The sequence below is a fragment of the Bos taurus genome, chromosome 22, assembly GCF_002263795.3.
Source record: "Bos taurus isolate L1 Dominette 01449 registration number 42190680 breed Hereford chromosome 22, ARS-UCD2.0, whole genome shotgun sequence".
NCBI lineage: Eukaryota > Metazoa > Chordata > Mammalia > Artiodactyla > Bovidae > Bos > Bos taurus.
In genome coordinates, this window is record NC_037349.1 from 46,143,470 (window position 1) to 46,167,604 (window position 24,135).

General features: G+C 40.6%; 1 protein-coding gene across 6 annotated transcripts in view; it reads right to left on the reverse strand.

Annotated features, from left to right (window-relative positions):
- Positions 1-24,135, reverse strand: part of CACNA2D3 (calcium voltage-gated channel auxiliary subunit alpha2delta 3) — a 900,236-nt gene that overhangs the window by 225,181 nt on the left and 650,920 nt on the right. For 5 of the 6 annotated variants that reach the window (XM_059879667.1, XM_059879665.1, XM_059879668.1 and 2 more), the window contains one exon: positions 13,088-13,105. The exons of the other annotated variant lie outside the window; for it this stretch is intronic. In XM_059879667.1, the coding sequence (XP_059735650.1) occupies positions 13,088-13,105 (18 nt within the window). The remainder of the gene's footprint in view (positions 1-13,087; positions 13,106-24,135) is intronic. 6 annotated transcript variants of the gene reach the window in all.

A 24,135-nucleotide genomic window follows, 5' to 3' on the forward strand; every position in this document is an offset into this window, starting at 1 on the left:
GAAGAGAATGGCCCTAAGCCAAGAACAAAGGCCTTCTCTCCACAAATATCATATTTCTTCTATCCTTTCTCCTATGTTTATACGTTTTACTTTCTTATTAAAGTTGATCAGCATATTGACTGTTAATAAAATACATCATACAAATGTATAACATAATACAGAAATACTTTATATATGTGTGTACATAATTTGTGAGTACACAGCTGCATCTCTTGTCTTCCTTCCAACACCTAGCATGACATGAACTTGCACTCCAGAAAAAGACACTGCCACCATCTAGAGGCACTCAGGGTGAATTGCAGGCACAAGGTCCTGGGCAATAAACCATTTACAGGCCTTACCAATAAAAACGCATTTAAATTGTAACCAGTGTCACTTAGTTTCCCATCAAACTGAAACGCAGGTGATATCAACTATTACTTCTGCCAATAACCTTTGGGGGAAATATGCAGCTGTGTACATCTTTAAATATCAGATGAAACATTTTGAAAGGAGAACCACTGATTCTTAAAAAAAAAAAAAAAATAGTGTTCATGATCTGAGAACATGATGGGAATATGCAGGAAAAGGGAGGGTTCTTTCCCACCCACTTTCTCAAACACATATTTAAAGATGGCAGATGTCATCCATGTTCTCCAGTTTCCACACCCCATGGTGAACAGAAAGCTGGATAGTAGAAAGTTAACAGAATAACACTCTGTACAAATTAGTTGGTGAGATAGCACTAAGGAGAAGGTCATGGAAACATAGATCTAGTAAAGAGGACACGTGTAGAGTATGGAGATATATAGAGTCCCTCCCAACCTCCCCTCTGCCCCCACCGCACACACAGAGAAGATCCCTGGACCTTTCCACCTTTCCCAGACCAAAAAGGTGCTCTGCTTATTTCCCCTCCCCAGAATGTCCCTCTCTTTCTACCATCACAACATCCCTTATCGTCAATGTGAATAGAAGTAGCAGGGTAAGAACCTGGTAAGAACCATACTCAGTGATCTGTCTTAAATTTCTGTACTGGGTATACACAGAAGGACCTTTTCTTAGGAGAAACATATAGGCCCTCGTCAGAGGTAGAACATACGTGAAAAGCCACTGAAACACGGAAACTAAATCCTATTGGTGTATTTTTAAGCCTGAAAAGGAATCTCAGTATCAATCCACACTGTCTCCTTGGCTAATATTAACATTATCTGACTCTGGTTGTGAATTTTAGACTGCCACAGCTATTAGTGATGATCATGAAATTTGCTGGCTGTTTCAACACTGGCTGATTTTAAACAAGAGGATTTACATACATAGGCACAGTTAAAAATTAATTTACTCAATAATCTAAGAAGTCATTTTGAAATGAGAAGGGAAAGCAAGAATAGCTTGCTTCAGCAATAAAACCAAAAGATTCTTAAATCACTACTCTGTGTGTGTATCTTTAAGTGCTTTCTAAAGAATCTATCTCTTTTCTGTATGACTGAAAATTTTAATAAAAAGAACATTCCATAAATTCTCACTTACAGAAAACATTTTATAAATAAAACCATTGAGTAGAATATGCTTGAAATGAATATTAATGTCTTAAACTAAGTAAAACAAATAAATAATAATAATCCTACTTAAATCCCTTTTTCCATAAAGATCAAAATAGTCCTTTATACAAACCATGGTAATACTCTGATATGGAAATGCTATCAGAATAACTTTTTATAGTCTAGGTTAAACATATTTGATTATCAGTATTTTCGATATTTTTTATAACAAGCTATTTAGAAAAAGCAAGGATTGTTATTTTTAATTGAGTTGATTCTTTCAGTGTAAGCAATATGAATTGTCTTTTATAATACTACTCAGATGATTTGTTTTCCTTTTAAAATCTAGACAAATTAAGAACACCAACCACTGTCTAGACTCCCATTTTGTACTGGCATTTTTTCAATATTCTTGTAAAATGCCTGAACCCTAAATAACTTAAGGCATTAAGAAAGTAGCAGTGAAAAATAATAAAGAAGCAGCAAACCTTCTAAGTAATATTTCCACCTTGCTTTGCATTTGATTGTCTTAATTGTCATAACTCAATCCTTGAAATGCTACATAAATGACACAATGCTTTTAAGCCAAGACTTTTCCTCTTTTTACAGAATCATTATTACCTTCATCTGAGATCTGGAGATTCTGAATTTCTATGGGATTCACTGTATTTTAAGTTGCCTAAATATAAAAGTAAACAGATTTCCCTCTTTGAACTTTAACTGCATCTTGTATGAACTAAAATGTTGAATTTGTTTGTTCTCTTTTTCTCTTTTTAACAACCTGAGGACAACTTTGTGAATGATAATGCTAGATACTGTTAGAACATCTGAATGAGAATCTCAAAATAACTTTTTTCTAATAAAGTTGTCTCTACTCAGGAAAATTTTTTTGCTCTTTCTCCCCCCACCCCACCCCGCCCCAGTGTTTCAAAGATCTAACTCATTAAGCAGGGACTACATTTTATGGGTAAACATCTAGACAGGAAGGATGCAGTCTTTGACCAGGGACATATATATAAGCAAACTCACGCACAAGAGAATATTACAGAGTAACATATCTGAAAGCTGTCTTAGGGCACTGCTTTACAGTATACAACAGGCTTATTTCAGGAATCCTCAAAATAAGGAAACAGGAATTATTAGGGGCATTGGATTTTGGCTAATATTCATGATCAGCTATGCCACATAACTGAACACCACCGCCCTCTCCCACCCCCCAACTGTGGCCAAAGATTTGTATTTTTACAAACATGGCTTAGACGTCTCCCTAATGCCTGAAAACACAGCCAACAGTCAGGGCTTCAAGGCCCTGGGACAAACTCTTTCCCCTGTTTAAAGACCCCCTGAAATGCTGCTTCCTCCATAAAACCTTCCCTAACAAAGTGGAAATGGGAAACATATGTTCTCAAACTTCACTTGTTGTTCAGTCGCTTAGTCGTGTCCAACTCTTTGCGACCCCATGGACTGCAGCACACAAGACCTCCCTGTCCTTCACTATCTCCCAGAGTTTGCTCAAGCTTATTGCCATTGAGTTGGTTATGCCATACAACCATCTTGTTCTCTGTCACCTCCTTCTTCTCCTGCTCTCAATCTTTCCCACCATCAGGGTCTTTTCCAGTGAGTCAGCTCTTTGTATCAAGTGACCAAACTATGGGAGATTCAGTTTCAGCATCACTCCTTCCAATGAATATTTCTGATTTAGGATTAACTGCTTAGATCTCCTAACCAGTTAATTAACTGGTTAGGACTCTCAAGAGTCTTCTCCGGCACAATTTGAAAGCATCGATTCTTCGGCACTCAGCCTTCTTTATGGTCCAACTCTCACATCAGTACATAACTACTGGAAAAACCATAGCTTTGACTATACAGACCTTCGTTGGCAAAGTGATGTCTCTGCTTTTTAAAATGCTGTCTAGGTTTGTCATAGCGTTCCTTCCAAGGAGCAAGCATCTTTTAATTTCATGGCTGCAGTCACAGTCCACAGTGATTTTAGAGCCCAAGAAAATAAAATCTGACACTGCTTCCACTTTCTCTCCAACTATTTGCCATGAAGTGATGGGAATGGATGCCAGGATCTTAAGTTTTTGAATGTTGAATTTTAAGACAGTTTTTTCACTCTCCTCTTTCACTCTCATCAAAAGGCTCTTTAGTTCCTCTTTGCTTTCTGCCATTCAGTTCAGTTCAGTTCAGTCGCTCAGTCATGTCTGACTCTTTGTGACCCCATGAACCGCAGCAAGCCAGGCCTCCCTGTCCATCACTAACTCCTGGAGTCCACACAAACCCATGTCCATCAAGTTGGTGATGCCATCCAACTATCTCATCCTCTGTCTTCCCCTTCTCCTCCTGCCCTCAATCTTTCCCAGCATCAGGGTCTTTTCAAATGAGTCAGCTCTTCGCATCAGGTGGCCAAAGTATTGGAGTTTCAGCTTCAACATCAGTCCTTCCAATGAACACCCAAGACTGATCTCCTTTAGAATGGACTGGTTGGATCTCCTTACAGTCCAAGGGACTCTCAAGAGTCTTCTCCAATACCACAGTTCAAAAGCATCAATTCTTCAGCACTCAGCTTTCTTCACAGTCCAACTCTCACATCCATACATGACCACTGGAAAAACCATAGCCTTGACTAGACGGACCTTTGTTGGCAAAGTAATGTCTCTGCTTTTGAATATGCCATCTAGGTTGGTCATAACTTTCCTTCCAAGGAGTAAGCGTCTTTTAATTTCATGGCTGAAATCACCATCTGCAGTGATTTTGGACCCCCCAAAAATAAAGTCTGACACGGTTTCCACTGTTTCCCCATCTATTTCCCATGAAGTGATGGGACCAGATGCCATGATCTTCGTTTTCTGAATGTTGAGCTTTAAGGCAACTTTTTCACTCTTCTCTTTTACCTTCCTCAAGAGGCTCTTTAGCTCCTCTTCACTTTCTGCCATAAGGGTGGTGTCATCTGCATATCTGAGGTTATTGATATTTCTCCCGGTAATCTTGATTCTAGCTTGTGCTTCTTCCAGCCCAGCGTTTCTCATGATGTACTCTGCATAGAAGTTAAATAAGCAGGGTGACAATATACAGCCTTGACATACTCCTTTTCCTATTTGGAACCAGTCTGTTGTTCCATGTCCAGTTCTAACTGTTGCTTCCTGACCTGCATACAGGTTTCTCAAGAGGCAGGTCAGGTGGTCTGGTATTCCCATCTCTTTCAGAATTTTCCACAGTTTATTGTGATCCACACAGTCAAAGGCTTTGGCATAGTCAATAAAGCAGAAATAGATGTTTTTCTGGAACTCTCTTGCTTTTTCTATGATCCAGCGGATGTTGGCAATTTGATCTCTGGTTCCTCTGCCTTTTCTAAAACCAGCTTGAACATCAGGAAGTTCACAGTTCACGTGTTGCTGAAGCCTGGCTTGGAGAATTTTGAGCATTACTTTACTAGCGTGTGAGATGAGTGCAATTGTGCGGTAGTTTGAGCATTCTTTGGCATTGCCTTTCTTTGGGATTGGAATGAAAACTGACCTTTTCCAGTCCTGTGGCCACTGCTGAACTTTCCAAATTTGCTGGCATATTGAGTGCAGCACTTTCACAGCATCATCTTTCAGGATTTGGAATAGCTCAACTGGAATTCCATCACCTCCACTAGCTTTGTTTGTAGTGAGGTAAGGGGAAAGGACTTTTAAAAAATAGTTTAGCTGAAGCCTATGATTTCCTTGGAAAGAAACACAGAGAGGAGAAATGAGCTACAGAAGCAAATAGGCCTGAATTATCTCTGAACAAATAACTCAAAATTGTTGAGTCATTTTGTATTTATTCATCCTTCCATCTATCCATCCACCTATTCACCCAGTGATGTTTTACTTCCAAACTTGTCTTGCTATTACTGAACACTGCTTTAAACATTTAACATCTGTATAGCACTAAATTTAACCCTGGTGAAGTGTCTACAAGCCATCTTACAGTTGAGTCAATTAAAGATAAAGGGGAAGGTACCTTGCTCTAGGTCACAAAAGGCAGGAGGGTGCAGGTTTGTGCCTTGGCCTACCTGAAACTACAGTCCCTGAGCAAATCATTCTACCCTCAGCCTCCTGTTTTCAGGGTACAAAGACAAATGATATGTTTTGCCTTAAGGATCTTGGAGTGTGGTAAAAGAGGCAACCAAGCAACTCATCTCTAAAAGGAGTAACTCCAAGAGTTTGGGGGAGGATTAAATAGAATTATGGATGTAAAGCACCTAATACAGTGCCTGACACATCCAATAAGTGCAACTGATCTCATAACAACCATGCTAGGTTAGGGAGAGAAGTCCTTAAGCTTCTCTGAAATCCATCCACTGCTCTCCCAAACTTGAACGTCATCTATCTCTGCATTCAAATTACATATACAAAATTAAAAAAAAAAAATTTCTCCTTTATCCCATGACTTAGATAACATGCTTTAGAAAGTAGTTCAAGGTGGTGGTAGTTGGCACTGCAAATATTAAAGAAGGTAGGGAATGATGCACAATGGGAAGGAAATTGTTAGAGAGGAAGGAGGTCAGGAACGAAAGGAGAGATGCTTCAGAAGCACCCAGCCAAATCATCTAATGTGTCCCAGCCCTGGGCAAACAAGGATGGGTCCAATCCAAGCACACAGGGCTCATGATTCAGCGAGTGGTTCAGTTCCATTAGTCATTTCTGGAAAAAGAAAGTCCATACCATGGCATTAGTCCTTTGCCTGACATTTTTCTACCTCATGAAACTAGGATGGGTTTTCCAAAGTCCTTCCAGCTAATTTGAAGGGATAAACATCTAACTTTCTGCTTTTGGACTTCTCAGTAGTTTTGCTGTACATGATTGCACAATTGCTCCAGTTTACCCCAGAGGGTCATTTCAGTTGAATCCTTTGGCACGAGATGTGTGGAAGCTTGTACAGAGCCATCCCTCCAGTTCTCACGGAACTGGGCTGTATTGGATATATACCCATTAATTGGGGGTGTGACCTGGGACTAATGTGACAGGAAAAAGGATCAGGGGGCTGAACTATGATCAGATCAACAGATATGTGATTTTAATACAAAAAACTGAAAAGGCAAACCAGTTTTCCAACTTTAATATGCAGAAACAATACAAGTAGACAAATTTTGTTGGTGCAAATTAGAATTGTTTCTATCAAAAAATTATGCCAAAAAAGTGATGAAGATAAAGGCTATGCCTGTGAATACACAGTGCAAGTATAGGTTTTCTCTAGAGTAAGTCATGAGAATGACCTACTACACCTGCCACTCAGGAAATCCCCTAAAGTGAAGAACTATAGTGTCAGATTAAAATCACTCGTGGTGATTCGCCACTGATTTAATATAGATTTGACTTGGATTTATATGTTGACATAGATTTATTTAGCTTTCAAATCAATCACTGAATTATATTGATTTTGCTTAGTCCTGTGTTGAAATGCTGTTCATTGAGTGTTCTCTCTCTCTTCCTAGCCTCTCTGAGATAATGGAAACATAGTAACACAATCAGGAAAAAAAAAAAAAAAAGTGTTCTGGCTCAAGTTCACACATTCTAGTTTGCTTAATTCTTTACTTCATTAAACTACTCCATACAGCTGTCCTTTAAATGATACACTTTTCCAGGGTCTTGATCAATAAAGTGTAGATTTATTTACTGATGTTTCAGGAAATACATCTCCTATATAGTGATAGACACTGGTGTTCTAAGTCTATCAATAAATACAGGGGTAACCTCAAAATGTCAGTCCAATTTTGAGTTCAATATCAATTGAGGATCAGTAAGAATGACCTACAGAATTGCATCTAGAAGCAAGGAAATCAGAATATCCAGTGTCCAGGAATATCCTCTCTAAGATTAATATGGATTATGCTGACATTAATGGCACAATATTGCCATTCACTGGGCTTTGTAAAATAAATTTTCTCAATCCTCTGCCTTCCTTTCTGTATGGAAAGAAAGGTATATAAATTTCTTTGCGGGGGATGTAGGAACAATTTAAAATAAGCTTTAAAATCCCACTATTTTTATTCAGATGTTTTTTGACTTTCAAAAGAAAAGGCAGTTTCATTTTAGCAATGTTGTGAGTAGAGTTTGCATTGTTTCAACACCTCAAGAGAATCATATTTTATAGTTGTGCTTGATTTAAATAAATGATAGAAGACATTCACATCTTAACTAAAGGAGGATTTTTTGAAAGAAGACTTTAAATTTCTAAGACACTAAAAAGTAAGTCTGGGACTAGAAAGCGCTGATATACATATGGGATTTTAAAATCAATTCTCAGGTTTTTTACTTTATAATATCTAGTCTTTTTTTAACACAAAGTATACCAGTGTTTTAAAACCATTTCTGCTTTATTTGTATCGAATATGTCTCTATTGAACAAGGCATGGACTAGCATTAGCAGCAGTATTTCACTGAATTAAGCACTCATCACGGGTGGGCCCTGGAAAGTGCTGCTCATGTACTTCTCTGTTGTCACTTTGTTCTCTTCCTTATTATAAAACAGTACATAAATGCTATAAAAGTTCAAATATATCTGAAAATGGGTACAACTTGAACACTTTTTCCCAGATACACAAAAAAGATATATTATAAAGTTGTTTAAATTTAACAAATCATTTCCTCTAAATAAGAAATGCAAATAGCATCCTGCTCCCAAAATAGAGCTCTCTGGTCCCCCCTTAGCCCATATGGGGCTTCAGCCAGAGCCCCAGTGCACTCTTCTGAGGGTCATCCCGCCATCAGGAAGCCATGCACTTTTAATCTGAGGGTTTTGCATTCATTTCTTTATGGTCTGAAACACACAGTTTAACAGGGCCAATGGGAAAGGGACTGGCCGTGATTCACATAAGGCTTCCCAGGTGGCTCAGTTAAAGAATCCACCTTCAAAGCAGGAGACACAGGAGACTTGTGTTTGATCCCTGGGTGGGTAAGAGCCCCTGGAGGAGGAAATAGCAACCCACTCCAGTATTCGTGCCCTGAAAAAGACTCACGTGGCTGTGAACCTTGCAAAGTTTACCTCCTGTCATAGCAACAGGGCAGCTTCTCTGGAATGCCATAGATACACTCGTACAGAACTACCACAAAGAAGAAAATGCTCAGTTCTGTGATCATCATTGTGGTGGAACAATATGTTGTAACTGAGGTCTCCACAGACTCCATCACTCTGACCACGGGGGGAGCTGAAGTGATTGAGCTTGCTCCCGTTTCTCCTTCCCTTGCCTTATCCACAAAATAAATCTACTAGTTTAAGTCATAGCTCATTGTACTGCTACCGTTTTTCCGACTCTTGGGTTTAGTCAGTTTTAACAGCCCCAGCTCGATAATGCATATAAAAGATGCCTGCATGTGTTCTTATAAGAGTAAATGATGAGGGAGAAAACAGAATCATCAAAACAAAATATAATAGCTTACACAGAAAGCCAGTCAAGGTAAAAGCAAATGAGTCATAAACCAGACCCAAACGTAAATAGCTATCACCTCTCCATTTTGCACTTCATTTGCATCCATTTAGCCGCTTATATAACTGTAATGAAACACTAAAATCACTAGACCTACAGTTCTCTGAAAACAGCAGCTTTGCAAACTTTCAATTTTCTATTTTCAACAAGTCAACATTTCAAAGTGCAGAAGTTAAATGAGACAAGGAATGATAAATGATGCTCCACAATTGCTGAAATCTGATTACACTGAGATAAGAGCTGGCCAAATTCTACTCGCGTGAGTTTATACCTGAAGAACAAGAAGAAAGAAAGGAAGGAAGGAAAGAAGTCTTTAGATAAATGATTGCTTCCATTTATTCCTCCTAAATATAATATAAACAAGGATATAAAGAAAATGCAAATGGATTCAGGATCCCATTTATACTTAGGGGGAGAGATTAATAAAACAGTCCCATCCTGAAAGAAAAACCAAAAATCGATCTCCATTTAAGAAGCTAATTTATGCACTCCTGAGTCCTCATACAAGTTAAGCAGCACAGAATATCACAGCAGGCATAGAACAACAGATCTCAAACCCTGCTGTGTTTGTTCAAGAAGGCAAGTGAAGCTATTCCTAACAGGAAACAAAACACATGGTCTGGCTATTAAACAGGGATCGTTTTGCCATACTGTAGAGCTCTGACTCCATCAATTGCTGTTCCAAACAGGATTAGAGATGTGGTTTTCTTTAACTATGGTTTTGAGAAAAATGCTTATGCCTGCTCTGAATTTTCAAGCCTATATTAACTAATATGATGCCAGGCAAGACACAGAGTACCTTCAAGACCTTCAAGACACTGTCTTTGAGAAACTCCAAATTTGTGTAAAGACAACATAAAATGAAGGGAACGGTGCACCTGTATTGAAAAGTTAAGCACATAAACAGCCAAATTTGAAATGCCCCAAAAGTGTTTATTTTCTTTTAAGTATTCAAGGCTCCATGTTACAGAGATTAAGTTAATCACACAGTGAACAACTGATGTCTAGTTCCTATAGACAGAACCTACTTAGATGAATATGCAGTTTGAAAACTGGACTGTTTTTGTGACTACTGAATATACATTTGCAAACAACTCTGGGCAATTCTGTTATTATTATAAAATGGAATCTCCCAGACATTTTCGTAGACGTCAAGAATCATATAAGAGAAAAAATGCAAACTGTTGTACTGTTCTACAAAATAGGGACCTTTCTCCATGATTGAACTCAAGAACAATGTATCCAAAGGAGAAAGTGGTTCAATTTTCACTAAAAAGAACAGATTTGTATTGGCCTGAAGGCTTCAGGTCTGTATTGCTACAAGTTTTTTAACCAAGACTTCAGAACACTGCCTATGTATTTGGTGAAAATATTTATTGATCAAGTGTATAACCAGTTAGTATACTATCACTCCTACTTTGTATTAAGGGTTAAAATTTATAGAATCTAGAAATTATCTCAGAGGTGTTTAAGAATCAAAGGAAAAATAAAACCTTTTTTTTTTTTTTTTTTGGTGCAAACCATTGTTCTAGAAAACAGCCAAAAGGGCTAGAATATTTGGAAAACTCTCAAATTATTAGAATCACAAAAATGATAATTTATAGACAACAATCATTAATTACTGCTACACATAAGAGGGATATCCAAATGGGACACTTTTAGTTGTAGATCAGCCAAGAGATTAAAATAAGCATGTTTACAGAGACATAACTATTTAAAATATTTATAGAGAAAACAGTTGCAGATGATTCAAAGAGAGATTCCAACAAAAACACAGCACAAATGTAGACACCATATGGTTCAACGTATGCACTCATGACCTCATGTGAAAAGCCGGCCAAAGACACAGCAGCTGGAGATACCTCCCTTTTACCCGCAGAACAACAAACTCTTGGGTTTGGAAGGGACTAATTATAATCATGTACATGGATGAGTGAAATCTATGGGTAATGTCAAAGTCTTCGGGAAGAAATCTCTCAAAACAATTGTTTCTGAAAGCCTTTGCTTTGTTGGGGTTTCAAATTCAGTCTCCCTTTCTTTCTAACTCCATCTAGGCAATTCAGGCAGGTGATACACAGTTTTAATGAAACAAGAGAAGCATCACATTCTTTCTGGGCTCTTTTGTCATATCTTGATAATTCATTAGCAAGATAATTATTTGAGGGGAACTGATGCTTGTAAGAACTTTCTATCAAAAGCCTTTGGTAACACTGTGGAGGGGAAGGGAAGGAACGTGAGGGGCAGGGATGCTCATACATCATCTACTGAGACCAGTGGTCCTGAGGGGAATGCTTTCAGTCTGCAATGTGCCTCTCCTCAAACCACCTCAGCTTCCAGCCTAGATCCCCAAGGTTTACAGTCAAACTCCTCCAAAAAGCTGAACTGCCCAGAAACTATCCAAAGAGTTCTGAAATCATTTCACACAAGACCCCTCTAATTTTTTGTTTAAAATAAACACCTTTCTCTATCTTAATTGAAAGAAGACAATTTGTAGCCACAGTGAGGAAGGGAAGGCAGGGTTATTTTTTGTCATCCAGGGCTGCAGAACAAGTCTGTTGGGCAGTATAACATCTTTGGGACAGAGGAAAAGCCACTGGAGCATCTTCCTCACTTTTGAACTTTCTATGACCATAAATAATAATGTGCTTCACTTTGCAGGGCATGTAATGTGAGTCAAGATATGACGATAGAAGAAAAGAGTGATGAGCTAAGTGCTATTGAGAACTCATATGGCCCAGCAACATTTGTTATTACCATATTCTGTGCTGGTTTGTTTTGAACTTTGTTTTAAAATTCCATGGCTGATGACACTTCAAATTCATGAGGAATCTTCTATAACAGAATGCTTTTGTCTATGGATTAGTGGAAATTTGATGAACACGTACCAGTAAGTTGAGGCCAGTCCATTTTTAGATACTCAGTTTAAGTCTTTGCAAAGAAATTCCTAATGTGGGCAATTAAGCAAGCATAACCTATCAAAGATGCCAAGCCTTCCAGATAATGTGGAATTCTGACCATATATTTACCCTGGAAGCTCTTGCTCTACTCAAATACTTTAACTTTTAATGAAGTGTTCAGTCCTTTTGTGATGGCACTGAAGTGTAATCAAACATCACCACAAGCCAAGTCACACACTAGCATGTCTTGCCTTGTTTAAATATCTCAAACGTATTTGAGTAACTGGTAATGATGTCTAGGCCTCTGGTTGTCCATATGGTCTGAACAGACTGTCTTTTGTAGAGCAGTTGTGCTATCTTAGTGAGACAAAACCAAATCATCTCTGCTCCAAAGTGGAGAGCTTAGGAGGGTCAGATTAAGTTGGTGCCTTACCTCAACTCTTGAAACCAACTCACATTATAGCCCCAGAAATTGCTCTGTTGTCTGAAAATCTTGCTTGCATTTGTGAAATACACAGGAACCACACACCAAGCATCATGTGATATGTACTCTGCCACAACTGTCCTTAGGATGCAGTGACAAGCCATGGATGATACAACAAAGCCAGCACTGAAACCACACGTAATCGTTCTGGACAGCAAACACTCTACATGGTGGCACCACTTCATCTCAGACAGATAATAAGGATCAGTGAAAGGGTCTGACTGTTGGCAAGAACTCTGCTCTAATGCTCTCTGGGTGGTATGGGTATTGAGACAAGCAAGGTAGCTGCTGATTTTTCAATTAATGAAACTTAAGGGGAGTTTTAGGGATTTGGCTTAAGAGCTCAGAAACTAAAATAATTACTGGGCCTTAATAATTATTCGCATTATCTCCCGAGGAAAGTATCCCAGGGACGATCTGAAATGTTATGTTGGAAGGAATGTGACAAACTTATTCTTCAGCTATTATTTGCGAATTCTTAGCAAAATGGTTGAGCACAGATTCATCCCCAAACCAATGGCCACCAAAGGGCTTTCTGGTGGGATTCATTTGGCAAAGGGCTAGTGGACAGTCAAGTCTGTGGGTCTTTCTGCTCCTGTCCAACTTCAGGCTCCTGAAGTCCTAAGAGGAAAACCATTTCACTGGTCATGAACAACACCGAACGCACAAGACCATGGAGGCATGCATGATTCGTGAGTTCTGGGGATGACTGGAATGTGATGGAAAAGAGTTTTACCTTTTGTGCCTGAGGGAGCTGAAAAATAAGGAGAAAAAAGAAGAAAAAAATCATTATATAAGAAGTGAAGATTAACTGTAAAACTTCATTGGCAAATGGAAGGACCAAAATGGGGAGGAAAATAACAACCAAAGCCAAGTCATTTCCCCACATAAAGTTATGGTGTTGATTATTTCACCTGCTACCTTAAGTCTTAGTGTCAAGAGATAATCTGTGACTTTGACAGTGCATGTATTGGGTAGTTTTTGGTAGCCTTCTGCAAAGCTGGACCTGAGGTTCTTCTGTCCGGTGACCAAAAGCACTATGAAAGTGCTTCCATAGGAACAGAGAGCAGTTCCTTCTTCCTGTATGCCAACAGTTCCCCATTGCTGAGGACTGTCCAGAGACATGTGGGGCTGTCAAAACCTGGGGCCAGGGAGGGAATAAGAGCTACTGGCCTCTGGTGGGTAGAAACCAGGCATTCTGCTAAACTTCCTAGAATGCACAGAACAGCCCCCACTACCATATGTAGTGGTAGAATTACACGGCCCATACGCCCACCGTGCCAAAGCTGAGACGCTCTGCTGTACACAGAGGCAAGACCATTTGAAGAACGTCACTTAATTTAAAGCCAGTTTTTCTTGCTTTGCAGCACAGTAACTGTTCCCTTTATTGCTGGTTAAGGAAGCATGCACAAGAATCCACGCATATAAAGTAAGGCTGATACTCTAAGAACAATGAAAAGGCAGTCAGTCAATAAATAAAATAAGACATAATAGCTATGCCAACAGCACAGGGAAGGGACTGAGATTATAGGCATGCGGAAAAAGATTGAATACTTAGGAGACATATTTATCTATTTTTCTACAGTGAGACTTTTAAGCTGTGGTTTAGTGTCATGGTGTTTGTAATTGCCATTACAGCGTGCAGTGTTTTGAAAAGCAATTTTCTAATCTGGAATGGAATTAACATTATCCATATATTAAATACCAAATGTAAGAATTACATCATTTTCAAGTCTTTTCATAGAGACTAACAAGTGTGAACTTTATCAAGTGTGAACTTGTCAGCCGGCACAGTGTTAAGACCTTTATTTGCATCACCCCCCTAAGTCACAATAACCCAATACTAGGTTCTCTTTATTATCCTCATTTTACAGGTGAGAAATACAATGACATTGAGACATTATGTAATTATATGATGTTCCATAGAAAGTAAATTTGAGGAGGGGCAGGTATCTGACTTTCAGTCAGTTCAGTTGCTCAGTCGTGTCCGACTCTGCGACCCCAAATACTGCAGCACACCAGGCTTCTCTGTCCATTTGACTATAGAATGTACAAATTCAATTCAACTCACATGTTAAAAATGGCCACAAACACTTGGGAATTATGACAACAACCTCTCTATGTCTCTAGAGTTTGTAACACTGGAACTGCCAGAATATGAAAGATAACGAAACCAGGCATCCTATGGTCTGAACCTCCTTCCTGCCTTTCCCATTCTTTTGTCCCTGTGAAGAATACTCTGTCTTCACAGACACTAAGACTGGGGCTTTCTTGAACCTATCATATGGCCCTGCCCCGTGGATGGAGCCCAATAAAAGATCGAAGGGATAAACTCAAACCAACAAGGTGTCTTGTATGTCATAGATGCTCCAGAATGGTCCAGAGAATGTCCTCAAAAGGCAGACCCCACCCACCCAACAATCAATTTCCAAGCACTTTCATGCTGAAAGGTCTCTCAGTTTAGGAAGACAGAAATACGAGCATGATTTCTTGATTCCTTCCTCCTACTTATAGCTGCCACTATTAAAAAGGAAGCTCACATGTTTCCCCAGCACTTCTCAAGAGTGCAGAAATGTATCAAGAGGTGAGAAATTGAGCCTAAAATGAAGAGTCACTTAAATAAGAGTCTTAAATATTAAATATCTTTTCACAACATAAAAGAAACTTTGGAAATGCAAACATTAATAGCATGACAGATGTATGCTTCCTTGGGAAAGAATCTGTGTTGAATCACAGATGATATGAAATGCATTGGACAGTGATGAGAATTATAACTGTTTGATGAATTAAATACCAAAGTCAAGGCCTGCACAAATCGTGGGACTTGACAGGCCTCTTAAAAATGAGAGCTGCCCTTTCTCTCCCTCTCTCAGGTTTATCTTGGTGGAGCAGGAAACTCTTCATTTTGAGTCACCCATTTAAGCACAAGAGAAGAAATCCTGGGCAGGAAAATGAGAGACCAAGTTTTTGTGGTGATGTCCTCAGTTTGAGGCTGCCCTCAAGTTCTCCACAAAACATATATTTTCCTTAAGAAATAATTCATGAGAACAAAGAACAACTTTCCTACCAGAGCTTTTAAATAACATAAATTATAGCCTGCAATGCCACACACAGGTTGGACCTTGGAAAAGAAGCCTCAGAATAGAACACAGCAAATTGAGATGGGCTCCCTGGCAGCTGCAGATGCTACTGACTGGGAGTCCACGCTCTTGATGACACACGGTTCCTGCAACATTCACACTGTGCAGTGCTCTGACCCAGGAGCCAGACCAGTGGGACACTAGACTCCCCCGGCCTCTAGCTGGAGTCCTGAGGCACATGCATTTTAGCCTTTGGTCAGAGTGCTTATCTGTATAAATGGATGATCCAGGGAGGGCTGGGGAATGGGCCAGTTCTTAGATGGCAAAAAAGATTAGCTTCAAGAGTCACGTCTGACAGATTGGTAATGTATTTCCATAGGGCCATGTTGAGAGAGATTTTGAAGTTACATTTTATGGAAAGAATGTTATAACCAATTAGCAATGTCTGTAGTGGGCTCAAAAAACAAGGAACAGCAAAGGATACTCGGGGACACAATGGTCTCTAAAGGTCTCATTGTACTTTTTCTTTGTAGTTCAGAGAATATCTGCAATATCTATGTAGTTAGTTTAATGTCTCTCCTCTGCTAGTTCACAAGCTCCTTGAGGACATGAGGGAACCTGCTCTGTGTGGCAGTCTCTACGCATTTCTCTGTGACTGTGACTGGTGCCCACCTGGTTAAAGAAAGTACCTTATTACTCGGGTATGTCCAGGGTGGATGCCAGGAAAAGACAACTGGGTTAACTGACTGCAGTCTACACCTTCACAAACACATACACCACGTTGATAATCCAAGACAATGGCTTACAAGAGAAAAAGGAATATTTCTGCCAGAGGATAATCCCCATACCCTTGGTACAGACATCTGCAGATATGCACATTGTCTCACTGACCCATGGATGTGCAAAAAACTAGCCCAGGAATTTCCCATCACCACTCAGCCTGAGGCAAGGCAACTTCTCTTTCTCAAGACCTCTTCTTCTCCAAAGTCACTTTGTCAGGCACTGTCAACCAGGCTCCACCTCCCTATGTCTGTTTCTTCACTTACTATTAATACATCAGGATCTGCACAAGCAGCTTCAGATTCCTTCAGACCAAATGCCCCTTAACTGTATGACTTTATAACCAACTATTCACATCCGCTAGTCACGTTTTTAAAGGAAGCATAAAGAAAGAAAGAAGTTATAGTATATGGTAGGCTCGCACATTCCCAGGGAAAATTCTTGGGATGTGGAATGCATTTGTAGAACACTTCACATTCAAATCCGGAAAGACTGAGAATGTGTCATTCAAGAGAGTGACAGAGATAAAGGGAGAGTAACAGAAACAGCCTCTCTTGAGTGACCACTCTCAATGCAGCAGTACTTGGCTAAGCACTTTACATCTTGAGCAGCTTTGGTCCCCAAAGCTTTGGGTTATATGTTAGTTATATGTTATATGTTATATATATGTTATATATATATGGGTTATATGTTAGTATCAGTCTCATAGATGAGGAAATAGAGAATACTTAGTATGGCTAAGAACTTTGCCAGTGTCACCCAGTCAGGAAATGCCGGAGCTGAAAGTCAACTCAAAGTCATATCTCTCTGCAGGCCTCACTTCTGCTTTAACTGTCAGGCTCAAAGTTTTGCTTCTCATGCAGACCAAAGGTGTTAGCACCAACCCAAGATCTGGGGGGGCCTCTCAGGCCACTCCATCTGGGAGTCCCCCATATAAGGAAGGGGGAATGAGAAATTCTGGCACCACTCCTTACAGAAAAGTCTGGATGGAGAATGTAGCCTACCATGCTTCGCAGCATGTGGTGTATGATGTATGTGTGCTGGCTAAGTCACTTCAGTCATGTCCAACTCTTTGAGACCCTATGGACTGTAGCCTGCCAGGATCCTCTGTCCATGGGATTCTCCAGGCAGGAATCCTGGCGTGGGTTGCCATGCCCTCCTCCAGGGAAACTTCCTGATCCAGGGATTGAACCTGCATCTCGCGCCTCCTGCATTGGCAGGCAGGTTCTTTACCACTACTGTCACCTCAGAAGCCCATGATGTACGGTGCAGCACAAGTATTTACCTTGCCTTCTCCTATCACAGACATACTTGCCCTTCCCTCATTTCAGAATGCTCCCTCCTACCCTCCCTCCTTGTCCAGCGAACACCTGGTTGTCACTGTCACCTGGCTGTCACTGTCTCAAAGAAGACCCCGTCTGACCTCTCATATCAAATGTCATCAGCACACCACATACTGCCTATTCATAGCATAGTTAACTGCTAGTTGCAGTAACTGCCACACTGCCCTTTTTGGGTAATGGAAACCCAACTGTTAGCCAGGCTTAGCTAAATGACGCTATTAGAACTTGGTGGGATTCAATTGTGGTCAGTGAGATAGCCATGCGTGTGGCTTTTCCAGATAGTACCCTTAAAAGGACTCCTATCCTGCTGCCAGGAAGGTAGATGTCATTGCTGGCGCTTTACCCGTCATTCTGGGCCATCAGGTTGTCTTGGATGGAAACCACATGCTGCAGTGTAGACAACAGCAGCAATGGCAGTTGTAACAGCCATGACTTACTATCCCTCATTCTAAGTGCTTTGTGTTTGCTTGTGTGCATGCTCAGTTGTGTCTGACTCTTTACTGAAAACTCACGGAAACTTTATTAGGTAAGTTCTATTTTCACCCCAGTTTTCCATGAAACTACAAGGTCACATAACCAGAGAGCAGCAAAGATAGTGTTTGAGTAGGGAGGCCAGTGAGAAGACTGCTGAATAATCTGAATGAGAGATGAAAGAGTTAGTGCTGGTAGTGGAGGCAGCAGGCAGTGGTCTGATTCTAGATCTGTCTGAGACGTGGGATGATGGACTGGCTGATAATATGAGAGAAGGAGAGACATCAAGGTTGCATCTAAGACCTTTGGGCCAGGTAAATTAAAAAATAGAGCCTTAATGAGAAGATGAAAACTGTTTGAGAAGCATATTTGAGGGGGGAAAAAAAAGGTTCCGTTTTGTCTAAAACTGACAACTTGAGGATGTCTCCTGGACTTGCAAGCAGAGGTGTAGGATAGACAGCTTGAAAACGAGATTACCCAGGAAGTGAGTGCAGGGACCGAACTGTGGGGCAATTTTAGAGACCTGCATGCTAAGGTGAGCCAGGGAAAACAATTGTAAGGAGCCCTACTAGAAGTGGAAGAGATCCTAGTGGGCTTTGAGTCCCTAATGGTAAGTAAATGTATTTCAAAACCAAGTTCCTGCACTGAGGGGAAGGGGATGTTTTTGTTTTAACTTTTCTCATTTACTTCACTTACATCTCAGAATCCCACTTAAGAGCCACAGCGGCAAGTGAGGGGACATTCATCACTCCAGCTGAACGGACTTCTGGAGTTGAGTGGACTCTTTTTTCAAAAATAAAACTCAATTAAAGATCAATTGATCAAAACAACACATTTACTATGAAATATGTAAAGACCAAATGGGACATAAAGTATTTTTCTGCCAACTGTATAAAAGAAAATGAAAAAAGCCTGCATATGTTTATTTCATTTGTGAAATTGGCCCCTTGCCTGGGCTGTTATGAATGAGTGACAAATCCTTGTTTGCTGCAAAGGTTCCCTGTGTTTGCTCGCTTCCCCCTCCCCCACTCTGTGCATGATGTTTACATTTATAATCCTCCATTCTTCCTCATTAAGCAATGTTGGTAAAGATTCCTACTCTTCTACATATCCGAGGAAGTTCTGTTCACTGGTTCAAACTCCAAGACCTACATGAGAAGCAGGTCTCTGATGAGCTAGGATACAGTGGTGGAGGTTCTGTCCACTTTCGCCCATGTCTGCCACCCCACGCTAAGCCACGTTTGTTGCTCATCCATCTCAGTTATACTCCTTCCCCTGATCTTTCCTCTACACTGCGCCTAGAACAATCTAAAAGTATTATCCCGGTGCTTTGCTGGCCCTGCTGTCTAAGCCTCACTCACCTCAAAGCCTTCAACTGGTTTTCTTCTGATTGGCTGAGGCTCTCCCACCATTCAATTTCCTGACGCCCGCTATTTTTTACCCATCTGTTAGATTCCAGCTCTGAAGGCACCTCCTCTGACAGCAGTTCCTATCTCAACCCCAAGTCTTTCTATAAATGAAAAAGTGAAAGTGAAGTCGCTCAGTCGTGGCTGAGCGACCCTATGGACTGTAGCCCACCAGGCTCCTCCATTCATGAGATTTTCCAGGCAGGAATACTGGAGTGGGTTGCCATTTCCTTTTCCAGTGGATCTTCCTGGCCCAGGGATTGAACCTGGGTCTCCCACATTGCAGGCAGACTCTTTACCGTCTGAGCCACAGGGAAGTCCTGTAGTCTTTCTATGAAATCATCTTATTTATTCCAGTCTTAAGATTTATTGCATTCTATAATCTTCTTTATTATTATTTTACTTCTCTACATAAGAACCCAAGATCCATCTAGGGACCACATAAATTAAAAATTTATTCATCATCGTATCACCAGGAACTAGACCTGTACCATACCTGGCCCTTAGTAAGAATTCAGGAAGAAGTACTTTTTGGAGGAAGATAGGGAAGGAACCGGAGAAGGCAATGGCACCCCACTCCAGTACTCTTGCCTGGAAAATCCCATGGACGGAGGAGCCTGTTAAGCTGCAATCCATGGGGTCGCTAAGAGTCGGACACGACTGAGCGACTTCACTTTCACTTTTCACTTTCATGCACTGGAGAAGGAAATGGCAATCCACTCCAGTGTTCTTGCCTGGAGAATCCCAGGGACGGGGGAGCCTGGTGGGCTGCTGTCTATGGGGTCGCACAGGATTGGACATGACTGAAGTGACTTAGCAGTAGCAGCAGGGAAGGAACAAGGAAAGAGAAAGGAAGGAAGGAGGGCCTTAGAGTTTAGGAGATGCGGTTTCCAATCCTACTTTTATGTCTTATGAGCCATAAGAATTTAGGCAACAATGTATCATCTCTGAGCTCTGAATTTCTCAACAGAGAAATCATAGTATGTACACGTGTACTAAGACACTATGTCCATGTGTACTAAGACATTTTACTCGTGTCTGATTCTTTGCGACTCTAGGGACTATAGCCCTCAGTGGCTCCTCTGTCCATGGAATTCCCCAGGCAAGAATACTAGAGTTGGTTGCCATCCCTCCTCCAGGGGATCTTCCCGACCCAGGGATCAAACACACGTCTGTTACATCTTACATCTCCTGCAGTGACAGAGGGGTTCTTAACCACTAGCATCACCTGGGAAGGCCCCATGACCTTGTGAGCCCTAGAATTCTCAGGAGTGCCCCGACCTGATGGTGTGTGAGAGGTATACTAATAAACAAGGGCCTCATGGCCCACAGATAAACCCACAGACTGGAGATCACAAATCTTCTCAACTGGCCATCACCTCTTCATACTGGGTTACATGAAGAAGTGGTAAGGCCTGAATAAATGTCCTTAGGTAGTGTGTGACTCTTATGGTGGACGTGTGTCCCTTTGCTCTCACCGTTAACCTCCTTCTTTCCTAGTAGTTCCCCTAGTAGGAGGGTAAGGTTCTACTCCAAGTCCCATGATGTGGGCAGTGCCCAGATCTCAGTCAAATAATTCATCACTGGCCCCCAAAACTAGCTCAGGGTGGACATGTGACCTCGCCTAGTCTAATTAGGACTTTTCTAGAAGTAACCAAATATTACACCACCTCCATCTTTCTCTCCTCCTCCCTTTCCCCTCTCCACTAAAGTCTGAGAGGATGTGCTGCTGGGGACAGACCATCAGATGGAGCCTGAGAGTGCAGCCAGCACGGTGGAAGGCAGTGCAGTGAGACCGACAGAACTCGCCACCAGTCATGCCATGGGAGCCCATGTCCATCCATGAGATTTGGCTTCTAGAGGCTTCCAGCTCAGTATGAGCCATGGGGGCATCCTTAGTGAACTGAGTTGTTCTCATTATTCCCATAGATACTTGCAGTTAGCCATCTCTAGACATAAACCATGGCTACTCACAACTACATTTCACTCATACAAATCAAGAGATTTGTCAAAATAATTCCCTACCATTTGCTCAGCTTAAAAAATACTCAGCAATAATTTCCTCAAAAGATTTCCAAGGGTATGTATATGACAAGACTTCCCTGGTGGCTCAGATGGTAAAGTGTCTGTCTCCGATGCGGGAGACCCGGCTTTGATCCCTGGGTTGGGAAGATGCCTTGGAGAAGGAAATGGCAATCCACTCCAGTACTATTGCCTGGAAAATCACACAGGGCATCATATTTTTCCAAAGACCAAAAGCTATCTTGGCCTTTCTGAGCATATTGCATAAGTCAGAAGACAAAGGGTGTCTCTCAGAGTCTCCTTCTTAAAATCTCCCCCTCCCCAGGCTTTCTCCTGAGTGTTAATTTGTTCCTACTGCTCCATATTCTTTCTCTAGCTCCTTAAATGTGTACACTTGGTTGCTCCCTCTATAATCCCTAGTCCCACGGCTTTATCTAGTAAAACCTTGTCATAACAGTGGTGAAGGAGGATGAGGAGGAAAGAATAGGAACAGAGGTAGAGATAGGTAACCCTGCAGGGTGGAAGACAAGAAGAAAAACAGGATCAATGAAAGAAGATAAACATAAGTGACTTTTCTACTTCAAAATAATTTTTAAGTACCCAATCCAATTTTCCTATCATATCCTGTAAGTTTTTCAAACCTTGTTGGAAAGATCATGAAGAGAATGGTATGTATGTATTCCAAATTATCTTACTTTTATTAGTTTAGGTAATATCTTGCCTGACTATATATAATTTAATAGTGATTTCTCAACATCTAGTTTGGGATACAGATGGAACATTAATTTTTCTGTCCAACAGCATATTTAAAGTCAAGAAAAATAAAGACTGAAAGACCCTTCTTTGCAATAAATGTGTTGTTTAAAATGTCTCTTAAAAAAATCACACAAGAAATGCATGTTTCTTATTGTTTAGTTGCTACATCACGTCCAACTCTTTGTGACCCCATGGACTGCAGCTCTCCAGGCATCCCTGCCCTTCCATATCTCCAGGAGGTTGGTCAAATTTATGCCCACTGAATAGGTGATGCTATCTAACCATCTCATCCTTTGTCAACCCCTCTTCTTTTGCCAGCATCAGGGTCTTTTCCAACGAGTCAGCTTTTCAGATCAGCTGGCCAAAGTTTTGGAACTTCAGCTTCAGCATCAGTCCTTCCAAGGAATAGTTGGGGTTAATTTCCTTTAGGATTGACTGGTTTGATCTCCATGCAGTCCGAGAGATTCTCAAGAGTCTTCTCCAGCACCATAGTTCGAAAGCATCAATTCTCCAAGCATTCAGCCTTCTTTATGGTCCAACTCTCACATTCATACATGACTACTGGAAAAAACACCTCTGTCAGCAAAGTGATGTTTCTGATTTTAATGTGCTGTCTAGGTTTGTCATAGTTTTCCTTCCAAGGAGTGAGGGTCTTTTAATTCCATGGCTGCAGTCACTGTCCTCAGTGATTTTGGAGACCAAGAAATTAGATATCAAAGACAAGCAAAAGAAAACATCTAAAACCAATGATGGTACTAACATCCACTGTTGATTTCAGTTAATGTTAATTATTCAATTATTTGAATATAAAAATATTACTTATCAAATTCCTTATCATTAGCTATCTATCACCTTGTCACTAAATGGATGACTCTGTAATAAACATCCTACATACACTATCTACTTTTCAAGAAGTTTAATTATTGATCACAGGGCACTGCATATTCCTGATTTATACTCTGACCAGGATTCTCTCTTTCCAATGTCAGTTTCAACACTCCATACCAACATTCTAAGTATTATCATCTTTAAAAATCTCCCAGCAATTTAAAAATACAGATTATAAGGATGAGTCTTTTCCATGTTCCAAAAGAGTTTAAGGCAGATAAAATATTAAACTGTAAAATGCCTAGAGGGTCAAGAGCTTGCTGTGTTTCAGGTTTCCAGAGAACACTGTCTTGACCACTGTATACCAGCATACTCAGGTTATTTAGTAGAAAAGATGAAGACTAATAACTGAGGGTCAGGTTTTTCAAACCTAATTTTGAATGAAAAAATCCAGTGTCTTTTTTTGCAGCAGTAGAGCTCTGATTAGATGAAAAGCAAGCCTGCATAAATTATTCACTTGATGGCAGATATTTCTGGGGACATGGAAAATGTGGATTATTAATGGGCAGACCAGAACAATTCTCACATTACATATAGCTGAGGACTATCGGCTGGGGGAAAGCCCCAGACATTTTTGCTTGTTACCAAGTTCTGAAAATTCTCACAATAAAAAGTCATTTCTCATCAGGCTTGAACCTGCATTGTACTGGAAAAATACATTCCTAATTAAAATTGTCATTCTTCAGCATTATTATGGGTGGCCATTTTGCTGAAAAATTATCTGGTGTTCTGGCAATGTGGGGAAGTCCAAGGCCCTGCTGGTTCCCTATGAGAATACGGGGTTGGTAGAATCAAAAGGAAATCTGGCAAAGTCCAGATAAAAAGCCACCACCATGATATGGATATATTTCCTGCTTGGAAACCACATTGTTCCACATGGCAGGCCAGGGATCAGTGTAGATTAAGGAGGATCTGATAGGGAAGGAAGCTCTTTTCTGCAGGATTCATTTTGGAAATATCTGAACAGGATGCAAACCCACTCAGACCTTCTCCTGAACTCCCACCCTACCAGTGTCACTTTTCAACATTGTGACTGCT